Source organism: Salmo salar, chromosome 09 (assembly GCF_965601325.2).
Source record: "Salmo salar chromosome 09, fSalSal1, whole genome shotgun sequence".
Lineage (NCBI taxonomy): Eukaryota > Metazoa > Chordata > Actinopteri > Salmoniformes > Salmonidae > Salmo > Salmo salar.
In genome coordinates, this window is record NC_138299.1 from 116,011,432 (window position 1) to 116,026,569 (window position 15,138).

The following is a 15,138-nucleotide window of genomic DNA, read 5'->3' on the forward strand; positions in this document are numbered from 1 at the left end:
CGTAGAGGCAGCAAGGTGGTGTGAACTCCAAACAGATGTTCTTCTAAGGGACACCCTAGAGGCAGCAAGGTGGTGTGAACTCCAAACAGATGTTCTTCTAAGGGACACACTAGAGGCAGCAAGGTGGTGTAAACTCCAAACAGATGTTCTTCTAAGGGAGACCCTAGATGCAGCAAGGTGGTGTGAACACCAAACAGATGTTCTTCTAAGGGAGACCCTAGGGGCAGCAAGGTGGTGTGAACTCCAAACAGATGTTCTTCTAAGGGAGACCCTAGAGGCAGCAAGGTGGTGTGAACTCCAAACAGATGTTCTTCTAAGGGACACCCTAGAGGCAGCAAGGTGGTGTGAACTCCAAACAGATGTTCTTCTAAGGGAGACCCTAGAGGCAGCAAGGTGGTGTGAACTCAACATTTAAAGGCACTGTTTCCCTCCCTAGTGTAATTGGGATGGACGGGGAAGACCTCATAACAACCCTTAAAGAACTACGGTTGTATGATGGACAGGGAAGACCTCATTACAACCCTTAAAGAACTACGGTTGTATGATGGACGGGGAAGACCTCATTACAACCCTTAAAGAACTACGGTTGTATGATGGACAGGGAAGACCTCAATACAACCCTTAAAGAACTACGGTTGTATGATGGACGGGGAAGACCTCATTACAACCCTTAAAGAACTACGGTTGTATGATGGACAGGGAAGACCTCATTACAACCCTTAAAGAACTACGGTTGTATGATGGACAGGGAAGACCTCATTACAACCCTTAAAGAACTATGTTTGTATGATGGACAGGGAAGACCTCATTACAACCCTTAAAGAACTAAGGTTGTATGATGGACAGGGAAGACCTCATTACAACCCTTAAAGAACTACGGTTGTATGATGGACAGGGAAGACCTCATAACAACCCTTAAAGAACTACGGTTGTATGATGGACAGGGAAGACCTCATTACAACCCTTAAAGAACAACGGTTGTATGATGGAGGGGGAAGACCGCATTACAACCCTTAAAGAACTACGGTTGTATGATGGCCTGGATCAAGAGGAAAATATTCTCCTCAAGGAACCAGTCATGTTCCAGTTACAGAGAGATTATGAGATGTTCTATGTGGAGGCAGTTGACAACAGGAAAATGACTGTCTTTGCCTCTTTTGAGGAGCAGGAGTGAAGCCATTTTTGAGGAGTGGTCAAACCTTGTTTTTGTCTGCTGTGTTAATTGTTTCAATTGTTAATTGTGTTATGTTGTTTAGTAAAGATGACGTAGAAGTCACCCGAGTCTCTGATCTCTTTCCTGGAGCTGGTATAACTTAATGTACAAAGCACATTCAGCTTGTCAGTATGTCTATATGGTATAGTGTGTCTCCATTCTCATGAGGAAAGTAAATAGCATTATACATTAGGATAGGTAGTAACTGTGTATATATATGCTCAATGAAATAACATTTATCAACACAATTCTAACAGTACATGACATACATAACAAGTATGTTGTTCACTGCAACAATATCTGTGGCTTGTCTCAAATATAGCATGAAGCAAAATGTGTTACAACACATCTGCTGGTAGTTTATATAATATTTCTTACGATCTTCAAAAATGAAATACATTTGTATTCAACGTGTGCCTTGCGCAAACATGTGTGTTTATATTCTTTTTTTTGTTTATTTTTTTATTTAAAAAAATATATATTATGCAAACAATACAAAAAAAACAGAAATATACAAACAAGAGTACATAAACCTGACAGACAGGGGTATTACATATCAAGATACATTTTCAATTTGTTAAATACTTTTATGGTGCGTATTGCTTTTTTGTTTTTACATTTACTGATCATTTCAAAATAATATTTCAATTCTATCTTAATGTGACTAGGGGTTTGTTCTCTGCCCACTTCATTTTATGGACAAAGAATCTTCCATGAAAGATGAACAATGAAAGTTAAATCAGGGTCCATATCATTTGGATCAAAATGAAACATAAAATGTGTGTGTTTGTATTCAGTGTGTGACTGTCAAACCTCAGATGGACAAAAACAGGTGGGTGGGGTCAACTGTTTGACTCCGCCCACATTGAGCCCAGCCCCGAATTGCACACTGCAGTCAGGGGTACTTGGCTGTAACTGGCAAGCTGCCTTTCCAGAGCGCTGATGCTGTAACTAGTAAATTGGTCGTCTCTTCTCTCTTCAGTCGCGTACTGCATTCTGTTATGTGAACGATTGGCTGAGCCTTGGATACAGCCAGTACTGCTCCAAACGCGCATCACTCGTTCGCTTACAGCCAGTAGTGGTCCAGCCCCCACAAACTTTTCTCATCGGATCTACACGAATCACGTAGGTCACCTATTTTGGATTCAGAACGGCGAATTTCGCCAAAAGGTGACTAGTTTGCATCCCTTGGGTATGCTTGTCATCGGCAAGGACTAGGGAGTTTTTTAGTGTAAAAATATAGTGTAAAAATAAACAGAGTAGAGCTAAGCACAGGCAAAATCCTAGAGGAAAACCTGGTTCAGTCTGCTTTCCAACAGACACTGGGAGAAAATCCCTCACCTTTCAGTAGGACAATAGCCTAAAACACAAGATCAAATATACACTGGTTCCTGAGTGGCTTATTTACCGTTTTGACTTAAATTGGCTTGTAAATCTATAGTGATACTTGAAAATGTCTGTCTAGCAATGGTCAACAACCAACTTGACAGAGCTTGAAGATTTCTTTAAAGAATAAATTGGAAAATATTTTACAATCCAGGTGTGCAAAGCTCTTGAGATTGAAATGTAATCACTGCCAATGGTGATTCTAACATGTATTGACTCAGGGGTGTGAATACTTGTGTAAATAAGATATTTCTATATTTCACTTTTAATAAATGTGCTAAAAAAAATGAAAAATGCATTTTCACTCATTATGGGGTATTGTGTGTAGATAGGTAAAACGTTTTTTTTATCCATTCTGAATTCAGACTAACACAAAATGTGGAATAAGTCAATGGGTATGAATACTTTGAAGGCACTGTATGTGCTGTGTCAAGATTTATCAAAGTCAACCAAATGCCTTAGTTTATGGTAAATCTTCAAAAAAACAATTTATTAAAAAAGACCTTTATTTAAGACATTCCTGAATGTCAGCTGCATTTGTTATCAGAGTGGTATTCAAAGAACAATAAAAATACCTTGTGACAAACATGAAAAAACATCCTTTAAAACAAATACAGAAAAAAAATAATTCACTAGCTACCAACCCAGAAATCTGATTTGAGAGTTGCACACCTAAAGAGAACTTATTACTTCCATACTGATTTATTATCCTCCAAAGCAGTTACAGGCATGGGCAGGAAAAAAGGGCTACTACAAGAACCAAAAAATAACATAAAAACTTTATGCTCCCTAAACTTTAACCAGTTAGGGAGCATAACACCATCCATCATTAAAACATTAAATATACACACAGCTTAATGTGTTCTCGTTGCGTCTGGGTCTGTTCGGAGATGTAAAGTGTGTACAATAGGGTTACATAGCATTAAACAAGAATGTAGCCTCCAACAGCAGGGAGGCTATTCGTCATCATCCTCATCGTCGTCGTCATCATCCTCCTCATCCTCTTCGTCGTCATCATCATCAGCAGCTGCAGAGGAGGCAGTATCCACTCTACCATTGGTGCGGTATGATGCAATATCCTGTGGGACACATCACAATTACTTATAGAGCCAGACAGATATGTTTGGATCCAATACCAATACATCTACCGACATACTGTTTTACAGAGGGAAAATTAAAAAGTTTCCCACACTGAATTCTCAAATTGCCATCCAAAATAGCAGTTGTCCAAGAAATATGGTTCAAATGATGATTTCTTACATTTCGACAATGGCATCATGAAAATGGCGTTCAGATCAGCATGAAATTCCCCCTTTTCATCCTATTGAATATTGGTTATCGGTGGAATTATCTGTACCCATCTTATTCAAAATCAGAAGTTCGTAGATCAACTTCTAAGACGATTGAATAGAGGATAATCACAGAAAAGCAGGAATTCCAGTCATTGTGAAAACCCCATCTCTGGAAGTTGTATTAAAGCCCTGCTCACCTTGTCGTATTTCTCCTTCAGCGTGGCTGCCTTCTTCTCGTATGGCTTCTTCTCCTCAGCTGCAGAGCTGTTCCACATCACTCCCAGCTTCTTAGCAGTGTCACCGATGGACAGGCCTGGGTGCTCACTCTTTATCTTGGCCCGGAAGTCAGCACAGAAGATGAAGAACGCAGACCTGAGAAACACAAAAAAAAGGAACAATTTAAATTTACAGGGAAGTTTAATTCCCCTCTAGAATTGCTATCCAGTCTATCTGCCATGCAAACCTAGTGAATTATGGTACATACGGTGGTCTCTTGGGGGCATTGGGATCCTTAAACCTCTTCTTTTTCTGGCCATTGGGTGGGATGTAGTTCTTCATTTCTCTCTCGTAGCGGACCTTGTCTTGCTTTGCCATGTCTTCAAACTTTCCTTTTTCTTTAGGAGACATGGGCTGGATGTAGAGGTATAAATTCAGATTACACATCCACATGGCCACAGCTAGACTGTCCACAAGGTCATTCAAGTGTAACAAAACATAGTAACAAAACATACCAAGGTGGAAATAATTCCATAACCATTCTGAATATGGACCAGAAACATGTCACTTCACAATCATTCACTGGTGTGTAATGCTACCTTCCATCGCTCTGAGCATTTCTTGGAGAACTCGGCGAAGTTGACACTGGCTTCGGGGTGTTTCTTCTTGTGCTCCGCCCTGCAGGTCTGCACGAAGTACGCATATGAGGACATCTTGCCTCTCGGCTTCCTAGGATCTTTCCCCATGGTGACTTGTCTAGGTCTAGTAGGAGAGGATATAGATAGAGTTTCAACATAACGATAAATTCACCCTGAGCTTTGGCCATATTAAATGAGTGTCCCTCCCTAGCTGCCCATAACAAAGAATGGGGCCTGGGCACATTTGTCTTCTCCTTTCTTGAAAATAAACAAGTGTAATTGCTAATAATTATCACTTGCTGCATGACTGCAAAACCTTTTTTGCAACTAATTAAAGGTGCAATTATGCATAGGGATGGTGTGGTGTAGCTAGCAAGCTACAATGGCAGTTCGCTAGCATCGAATCCAGCCCCCTCTGAACACCAAAGCATAGAATTGCTAGCTAGCTTTCATGGATCCATCCCATTGTTGTGTCGTAGGTAATAGTTAGCTAACTAGCCTTGCAGTGAGCCGTTATAGCTAGCTAACTAACGTGTTTGTGTTGCAAAAGACAAAATGAAGACCTAATCTGACTCGTATCAAATGAGACAAAACAAAAACAACTAACGTTTTCACTAACGAACGTAAAATCGAGATGCTCTGTTAACGTTGTTAGTTAATGTCGGCGCAACGGGCCAAGCTTGCTTGTCACAGCTAGCATCTAGCTAGAGCAAAAATAACTAACGTTAGCTAGATAGACGTAGTACAATATAACTAGTTAGATATGTCTGGCTTCCATGAGTTTTTAAAACCAACTAACGTTATTAAAGTCACGAAGATGTTTTAGGTGGTGCCTACAAATGTGCTGGCTAGCGGTTGTTTACTGTCTTTTGTTAGCCCACATTTCACTTACATAGCTAGTTGTTAGCAAGCAAATGTTTTATGAATGCTCTTGAATGCTCAGCAAAATACGCAAATTATTTGAACAAAAATAAATGTCCATGTTCTTATTTCCCATAATTCGCTATATATTCTAGCTAATATTTTGGGTGTAAATACATACCCTCAGTTAGCTAACCAGCTAACGTTATGCTTCATAAAACAACAATGGGACGATGATTAATATTCGCTAGTAGCACAAACAATGACGTCACTTTCGTATGGTAATGAAAAATTCTTCAAAATAAAAGCACGCATTTCTAAACATAGAAATGTATATCTTCTTCGGTGGGGTTTTAATCAAGTGGCCAGGGTTCCGGTCTAGAACCACGGTTTCGACTGCTCCTACAGTTTTGCTTCCATACTGCAGATGCCCACCCAGAAATACAATTTCCATACAAGGCGACATAGAGATGTCAGATTAGAAAATTCCTAATAAGACACTTTAATTGTCGCTGAGGCTGATTTTTTCCCCCATCACTCACAGCCGAAGATATTACGTTTATAGCCATTTTCCTTCACCCTCGTTGGGCATTCCTAAGATGAAGCAACATGGTTCCCACCACAATTGTAACATTTCACATGATCAAAACTCAAACCACACTCAATATGATCTTCTCCGCAACTTTCATCTTTCTTCTACAGACACTTTCCAAATGTTCAAAGGCACAACAGCAATCACAATCTTGGTACAAATGCTCTTACACAGTAATTCATATACCTCAACTTCTCCTCGGTTTGGAGGGACTCCACTTCAAAAAACAAAAGAACAGATACTCTTCACCGTTCTCTCCACTAACTACTCAATTCATCTGACGTGCATCAATCACTCCAGGGATATTTTTTAATTCTTCCAATTCCACTTTCCACGAAACGCCAGATATTACCCCCTTGAGGGGTGCCCTGATCCGAAGAGCTACGCACGACATGACAACATTCTCAACTCGAGTACAACGTAACACAAGCTATTTCTGCTTATCAGAAGTATACGAAATCAAAACAAGTCCACTTCTCGTAATCCTTACTGCATTTACTTAGCCCATCACTCTTTCCACCAGCTTGGATATTTCAAATGGATTCGCCCCTCATCAACAAACAGTACTCCTACAAGATAAGAAGGGGCATTCACAGAACTATCCGTTTTGTTTTCCAGCACTACTTTGGTCGTTTTTCAATTCTTTTGGACCATTGTCCAATCTTCCTTGCTTTTACCGCCATTAGTTTTGTGTTCACCACCTGCTCCAGCTTCCACCATCTTTAACCAAAGGGCAACCCACTAGTTCCGTCCTCTTCAGGAGTCAGCCACTGACATCAACCTACCCTCTTGCAATGTGGAGAACTCATTCAAGAGATATTAAATGTTAATCGAGGTTCATTTTTATTGTGCTTATAAGCAAATGCAAGAAGTAATTTATGGAAACAATTACAAAAAGAAAGATTGTAAGACCACTATCGAAAAATACAATGTTCAGATTGGTATGTTCTCAACATTGGGATTTAGAGAAAAAACTATTATACGTGCTTAGGTAAAAGTGGGTTTGGGAATACTCTGTAGGGTCTGTAGAATCTATATATAGTGTTATTTCTTTGGTGACTGAGGTCTAAATACCTAGCAGTACTTCGTACTCCACCCATTGGTCCCAATGCAATACACTATCGACCTATCTATTACATATTGGCTTATAGAGAAAAAAAAACTATTCTATGTGCCGAAAATAAAAGTGGGTTTGGCATTACTCAGTAGGTGTCAGGTGTGTGCGTACTGGTAGCGAAGTCAGGTGCAGGAGAGCAGAGATTTGTGAACAGGCGCACACTTTATTGAGGCAAACGTGCCAAACAAGAATTATGTTTAAAAATAAACATCTTCGTGAAATACCACGGGGGAAGAAAAAAAACAGTCTTGCGCGTCAACAACAAACACGTAACACAAACAATCCTACACAAAGACATGATGGGGAACAGAGGAATAAATACATGTCGATTGATTGGGGAATGAAAACCAGGTGTGCAGGGAACAAGACAAAACAAATGGATACATGAAAAACGGAGCGGCGATGGCTAGAAAGCCGGTGACGTCGACCGCCGAACACCGCCCGAACAAGGAGAGGAGCCGACTTCGGCGGAAGTCGTGACAGTAGGGTCTGAAGAATCTATATATGGTGTTATTTCTTGGGGGACTGAGGTCTAAATATCCAGCAGCACTTTCTACTCCACCCACCCAATTGGTCGCAATGCAATACAATATAGGCTTATACATTACAGAGAAATAAAATACTCTATGTGCCAAAGTGTGGTGGGGATTACTCAATAGGTTCTGTATAATCTATACACTGAGTGTACAAAACATTACGGACATCTTCCTAATATTGAGTTGCACCTCCACTTTTGCCCTCAGAACAGGTTAAATTCATCAGGGCCTGGACTCTACAAGGTGTCGAAAGCGTTCCACAGGGATGCTGGACCATGTTGACTACAATGCTTCCCACAGTTGTGTCAAGTTGGCTGGATGTCCTTTGGGTGGTGGACCATTCTTGATACACACGGGAAACGGTTGAGTGTAAAAACCCAGCAGCGTTGCAGTTCTTGACACAAACGGCACCTTCTACCATACCTCGTTCGAAGGCACTTTTTTTGTCTTGCTCATTCACCCTCTGAATGGCACACATACACAATCCATGTCTCAATTGGCTCAAGGCTTGAAAATCCTTCTTTAACCTGACTCCTCCACACAGAAGTGGATTTAACAAGTGACATCAATAAGGGATCATAGCTTTCACCTGGATTCACCTGGTCAGTCTATGTCATGGACAGAGCAGATGTCCTTAATGTTTTCTACACTCAGTGTATAGGTTGTTATTTCTTGGGGGACTGAGGTATAAATACCTAGCAGCACTTTACTCTAACCACTCCATTGGCCACAGTGCAATAGACTGTTTTTGAAACAGCAAATACCTTTTGGGCTTTAGATCAAAAGTAGAGTAAAGAAATAACACCATTTATAGATTATCCAGACCCTAGTCAGTAATCCCAAGCATACTTTTACTTTGGCATATAGAATAGTTTTTTCTCCATAAACCATTGTCATTTATAAACCTACAGTGTATTTCTTTGGGACCAATTGAATGGGTGGATTAGAAAGTGATGCTGGATATTTAAACCACAGTCATCCAAGAAATAACACTATATATAGATTCTCCAGACCCTACAGAGTAATCCCAACCCCACTTTTACCTCAGCACATATAATATTTATTTTCTCTGAGCCAATATGTAATTAATATACATTGAATGGAGTGGGTGGAGTAAGGAGTCACCAGCACTCTGTATTAAACCGGTTGGTCAACATAAGAGACCAATTTAAGTTTTGCAGACTTTAATTGTAATTTACATATATTTTTATTTGATTTTCGATATTCGCAAAGTTTAGCTTGTCTTTGCAGGGGGACTCTTATTAAATCGTTTACATCCCTCGATTAAGCTGCCAGCATAATATTTTGCAGCTAAGATAACGGTAATGGGACGATGCTAGCCAGATTCGATGAGCGGTATTTTCGCTGTGCGATGTCTCCGTGCATTGTGGCTCCTATTGGCTGCCGCCAACTCCTTAGAGCGTCTGATTGGGCGCTTGCTTTCCACTGCTCTAACTGGAGATGTCGAATGATTGGTCGTCTTTCTAGAGTCTAGAGTGACACTACAGAGTTTGAGGGGATTTGATTATTTGGCCCAGGTTGCCCCCTTGGAAGAAGTTTGCACCAGGTGAAATCTAATCGCATTCGTTTTGGAGACGGGCTGCCTACCGGGCGTGCGCCAGGTGCTCATAACAAAAAGTAGTCTCAAAACAAAAGTGATGTACTAGTAATGAGCACGTGGAGTAATTAAGCAATAAGTCCCGAGGGGGTGTGATATGTAGCCAATATACCACAGCTAAGGGCTGTTCTTATGTATGTAGAGTGCCTGGACACAGCCCTTAGCCGTGTTATGTTGGCCATATACCACAAACCCCCAGGGTGCCTTATTGCTATTATAAACTGGTTACCAACGTAATTAGAGCAGTAAAAATAAATGTTTTGTCACACCCGTGGTATACCATGGCTGTCAGTCAATCAGCATCCAGGTCCACCAAGTTTAAAATGATCAATTTGCCCGTACACGTCACGGGCCATAATCTTTGTTTCAGTGCCGCGGAAATGAATGAACATTTGTTTGTGTCAAATTTTGAAATCTTTTAAAATGCTATTTTAAAAATAAACTCAAAAAACTGCACCACACAATGACTGTATTATATGGCCCAACAATATATCAGCATAACTGCTGGCCATTAATGGCGAGAAAATAGATGCTGTGCTTGCATTCACTTGTCTGGCCAGTTACAGAATATTTACTCGGACACTTGCAAACACAACGACATAGCCTATTCGGCAGGCTTTACTAAAACAGATATATACTTTAATAAAACAGTGTAACCACCAGTAACCCAGTCTACCACCCTTGGGGCACCTAGCCAAATGTGATGCTGAATCTTTCATGCGGGTCCAAGCCCCCCAGGCAGCACAGCATCAATCATCAAATTGCCCTCGCGGCTGTTGTGTAATTCACAGGAATTGTTGTGTGTCTCCTATAACAACCAAGGACTCCAGCACACACTCCAGCACACACAGTTGCACACTACGGAGCCCTGAAAACAAGTTTTCTAGATAGGCCAAATTGAACAATGCAAACTCAAGATGAAGAATCCTGCGAACCAGGTAGGCCTACAATTGAAGTGTCATAACTTCTGACGTCATAATTGTTATTATGTTAAATTGCATTGGTTGCGTATTTTTCATGACTTTCTTTTGCTTGTGATTCAAGCACCACGGAACAGTCCGCGAGCATCATCAAACGCATGATCGACACGTTTGCCTAACACATCCATCCCAGGCAGTTAGAGAAGAGATGTGTGCATTTGTGTCCAGATATCGCGCCCAATAACCAAAATATTCCGATTTCTGGAAACGTTTCATCACGAGCAAAAACAGCTATGGCAGCCGTGGGTGAGGAGCCTCAGATTACCTGACATGAGACTTTTTGGGGTGGTTTCTCGGACTCTGATTGTAGTATTGGACAAATAAATATAGTTGTATGGAGATTCTCCATTGAATTTGCTTTAAAGTCCAGGACTAGGCTTATTCTTCATTGTGCATGCTTTTTGGACTAGGTTTATTAATGCCCGGGAAACCGCCCCTTTATACTAATTTAAATTAGTTATTGTCTATTAACTTGATATTTCAGATGACAGACATATGTGGGAGTGGGACCCATATGAAACATCGCAGAAAAGAGATTTTATTTATCGACCCAGTTCATCAACACCAGTTTTACCGTAGGCCTGAAAATATTATTGACTATTCATGAATACATTTCCATTTCATTATGTTGTTTATATTATTCACATTTAGGCTATGTCTCCTTATACATTTTCTCCTTTTGTGAAATCTTTTTCAGTCCTACAACGACAAGAGCCTATAGAAACGCCTATGCACAGGCTTGTCCTGTGGGTGCCACTGTGTACAATGAGGAATTCTGTTGGAAGCCAGCCACTAAACCTGACAGTATTCGCACAGGATCAGCCTCTGGGAACAGGAGGAACAACCCACATCCCAGTCAGGTACAGATCCACATTCACACTCAATCCTCTGGACATGAAGTATTTAGAAAAGTCTAAACTTTCATACATTTCCATGACCTTTTTACAGAAAGAAAAGCTTCAAACAAACATTAATCTAACATTTAGCTAACTAACCTGTCTGTACCCTCTGGTGCCCCTATCCAGGGTTGCATTTCAAATGGAACCCTATTTCCTACATAGTGCACTACTTTTGAACAGGGCCCATAGGGCGCTGGTCAAAAGTAGTGCACTGTACCCTCTTAGAAAAAAGGGTTTCAAAAGGGTTCTTCGGCTGTCCACACCGGGGAAACGTTTTTTGGTTTCAGGTAGAGACTTTCTTTAAAGGGGTTCTCCTATGGGGACAGCCGAAAACCCCTTTAAGGTTCAAGATAGCACCTTTTTTTCTAAGAGTGTAAGGTGCCATCTGGGACACATCCCTGTTATCACTACGTTCTTATTATTGTACCTCTATGCTTTATTACTTAAACATTTAAGCTCTTTGGGCAGCGATGTATTGTATGAAAAGTGCTAAACATTCTTCCTTTTTTCTAGTCATTCATGGTGTGGCGACTGCCCAAGGGCCAGAAGCAGAGCTCTGGAGGTGGTTGGTCCCCCTGGAAAAGTCCTCCTTCTGAGGAAGAGATCCGAAACGCTTTGACTGCCCAATACCGGTCCACCTACCGGACTGACTACCTGGGCATGCCTCAAGGTAGAGAGATCAGGGAGCATACAGTGCCTTCGGAAAGATTGATGACGAAAAATAACAATTGAATACATTTTAGAATAAGGCTGTAACCTACAAAATGTGTAAAAAGTCAAGGGGTCTGAATACTTTCCGTCTTAGAGTAGGATTTCTGATCTATGATCAGGTTCCCCCTCTCTCCATGTAATCTTATTAATTAAGCTCTAAAAGGCTAAACTGATCCTAGATCATCACTCTTACCCTGAGAGGCTTTATGAATATAGGCTCTGAGCTGTGTCTGAAATGATACCCATACTAATTTTGTCCCTGTTTCGAAGTTCCCAGTGTTTTCGAAGTACTCCCCAGCATGAGTATCTCTATGACAGAGTATGATACTGTAGGCTTACAAAAGCTGTAAGGGGAAAAAAACAACTGAAGTCGGCTCAAACTGAAGACGGAACCCCCCCAAAAACAATTATTTACCAGGATTCAATCAAGCAGATAGGGCTATTCCTGATAGCACTTTCAGAAGTGTTTTTATTTGTACAGGACATAATAAGTCAAGTTGCATGCACTAGATGACTTCTCAGTCAGGTTTGTGTCTGAACTGAACAGGTCTTGCCATGTAATGATTCAGTTTATAAATAACTTTGCTGTGGAATTAAAACACAAGTCTGAAAGCACTATGTGGAAACCATTACCTGCAAATGATTGAATCCTGGTAAATATACGTTTTGGGGTGTTTTGTCTTTAGTTTGAGCAGAAGACAGTAGTACAACTTCACTCTAGTTGTCACAAATGTCAAAATGAGTAGACCAAGGTGCAGCGTGGAATATGTTCATCTTGTAGTTTAATGCAAAAATGAACACTTTACAAAATTAAACAAAAATGACAGCTGACCGTTCTGTCAGGTACTTACAACTAAACAGAAATCAACTACCCACAAAACCCAAAGGAAAAACAGGCTGCCTAAGTATGGTTCCTAATCAGAGACAATGATAGACAGCTGCCACTGGTTAGGAACCATACTCGGCCCAACACAAAGAAATACAAAACATAGAATGCCCACCCCACACCCTGACCTAACCACATAGAGAAACAAACCCTCTCTCTCAGGTCAGGGTGTGACACTAGTTGTTTGTTACCCCTTACAGCGTTCTCCTTGCAAGTTTTCTCTTCTGCACTTTTGTCTTTTTACAGGACTTCAGTTGACCCACCCGATTCTCACTCCGCTGAACCACAAGCGCCAAGTCCCTCACTGCACGCACACAGAGATGAGGCACAACTACCGCCAGCCCAGGGAACGGTCTGAACTGCGGGGCAACATGTCTCGCTATGGCTGCAACGCACTGCACGGCGTTGCCCCCAGGGGTATAGGTAAGTTATGAGCTGCCTGGATGCAGCCTATGAGTAGAGTGAAGTTGCCCCTAGACAGTGATCTTGAGTCAGTGTTTTCCCCACTAATGGTTAGGATTGGGGGAGGGGAAGCTGATCCTAGATCTGTATCTAGGATCAGGGATGGGCAACTTTGATGGGGGTTGCCCATCCCTGATCCTAGATTGACGGAATAGGGTGCCATTTAATATTTTCCCACGCTGCACAATGTTGCTCAGGGCTAAACTCGGGTGAAATAAGGCAGCCTAGTGGTAGCCTAGTGGTTTGAGCATTGGGCCAGTAACCGAAAGGTTGCTAGATTGAATTCCTGAGCTGACAAGGTAAATATTAGTCGTTCTGCACTGAACAATGCAGTTAACCCACTGTTCCTAGGCCGTCATTGTAAATAAGAATTGCCTAGTTAAATAATTAAATGACCTACCAGGCTAATCACTTAGAGATCTCAGTGTATCTCCCTCCCCTTTCTGTTCTAGTTCCTACTGTTGTTCATGGTCACATCCACAACCAGGAGAATAGGTCCCAGTTGACCACCTACGACAGACAATTTGGAGGGATAACGACCGATGTCTCGGCCGTGCTCCGCTCTCTACAACCCCAAGAGCTCCAGCAGTTCTGCAGACATCTACCTGACAAAGGTGAGCTATGGACTCTTGTTATGAACTCTGACCCTATTCTCCTAGTTACAAATCACTTCCCTGTTTGGTTGCTTGAAGTTTCCCATAAACACTGATCCTGGGTCAGTTTGGCATTTCCCCCACTAATGGTTAAGGATTGGGGCAGGGGAATTTGATCCTAGATCTGTGCCTAAGGGAAAATTCACCCTGGAGCACTGTATTTATGTTGACTGATGTGTTGTGTTTACAGATAAGGAGGTTGTGCAGACATTTTTGCACCGAGTGCCCCCTACCGGCCAGGTGAAGAGAGGTACAAAGTCACCTGTCCTCCCTCCTGCATTGTACAGGTCAGAGTGGATGTCTGGCTGGCCCGGGCCCCTGTGATTCTTCACTTTCTGTAGCATCCCACCACAATCATGTGACAACCAGAGGCACTGTCCAGTCAACAAGTGCCTTTGTGGAACTGTGTGTACGAGTGTTTATGCTGTGTTTGTGAGTTTTATTTGCAGTGTTGTAACTGCCTTGACATTTCTGAAAATAAAGCCAATGAATCTAATGCAACGATACTTCCGTTTACGTCTGCAATCTAACTATAACAGTACTGAATAACACCATTGTGCTACTTTTTTAGCATGTTGTACTGTAGATATCACAGATGTCAGTGCAGTTTTACTTGCTGAATCAAATTCTTCTTTGGTACAGTTACCATGATTCCAGAACCAAACCTCAGATTTATCAATAGTAGGCCTACCTTTTTAGAAGTCGTCAGAATGGTGGTGTAATACCAGCATTATAACATGGTAGTACTAAAATGTATGAACCCATTACTGTAAGTCGTTACTAAATTACTAAAATGTAAAAAGTAAATGTAGTAACATGACAATAGCACATGTTTACACCAATAGGGTGGTTCCCTTTAGATCTAATCCAAGGTTCTGTCTGCTCTGTGGAACTGACAATATTAGCAGAAATGCATCCAGTAGTTATCTTAGTTACCAGAGAGCCACCCATGTGAGTCCAGGCTAGAGTGTCAGGTAATGTGAGATCTGGAGAAGCAGAGGCTGTGGGCTGGACTGGCTCTGAAGGGCTGAGCTCCTCCATCCACTCTAACAGAGAACTGAACACTGGACCAGGCTGA

At 41.4% G+C, this 15,138-nt stretch overlaps 2 protein-coding genes across 4 annotated transcripts; one reads left to right on the forward strand and one right to left on the reverse strand.

The window, feature by feature from the left end:
* Positions 1-3,087: 3,087 nt before the first annotated feature.
* On the reverse strand, positions 3,088-6,922 carry LOC106612439 (high mobility group protein B1). Of its 3 annotated transcripts, none has more exons than XM_014213560.3 (5): positions 6,689-6,922; positions 4,707-4,869; positions 4,376-4,521; positions 4,089-4,263; positions 3,088-3,678 (listed from the first exon to the last, which is right to left on the reverse strand). In XM_014213560.3, exons 1-5 carry the CDS (start codon positions 6,691-6,693, stop codon positions 3,556-3,558), a joined length of 612 nt encoding a protein of 203 aa, XP_014069035.1. In that variant the 5' UTR covers positions 6,694-6,922; the 3' UTR covers positions 3,088-3,555. The 3 variants fall into 3 exon arrangements, with proteins under 3 accessions (XP_014069035.1, XP_014069037.1, XP_014069036.1); XM_014213562.3 differs by lacking the exon at positions 6,689-6,922 and adding an exon at positions 6,385-6,664; XM_014213561.3 differs by lacking the exon at positions 6,689-6,922 and adding an exon at positions 5,788-6,038.
* Positions 6,923-10,177: 3,255 nt separating this feature from the next.
* tex26 (testis expressed 26) lies at positions 10,178-14,566 on the forward strand. The gene is made up of 8 exons (XM_014213685.3): positions 10,178-10,407; positions 10,514-10,695; positions 10,934-11,024; positions 11,147-11,309; positions 11,862-12,018; positions 13,192-13,368; positions 13,860-14,021; positions 14,251-14,566. The coding sequence occupies exons 2-8, from the start codon at positions 10,683-10,685 to the stop codon at positions 14,382-14,384; spliced, it is 897 nt and encodes a 298-aa protein (XP_014069160.1). The 5' UTR covers positions 10,178-10,407; positions 10,514-10,682; the 3' UTR covers positions 14,385-14,566.
* Positions 14,567-15,138: the final 572 nt, after the last annotated feature.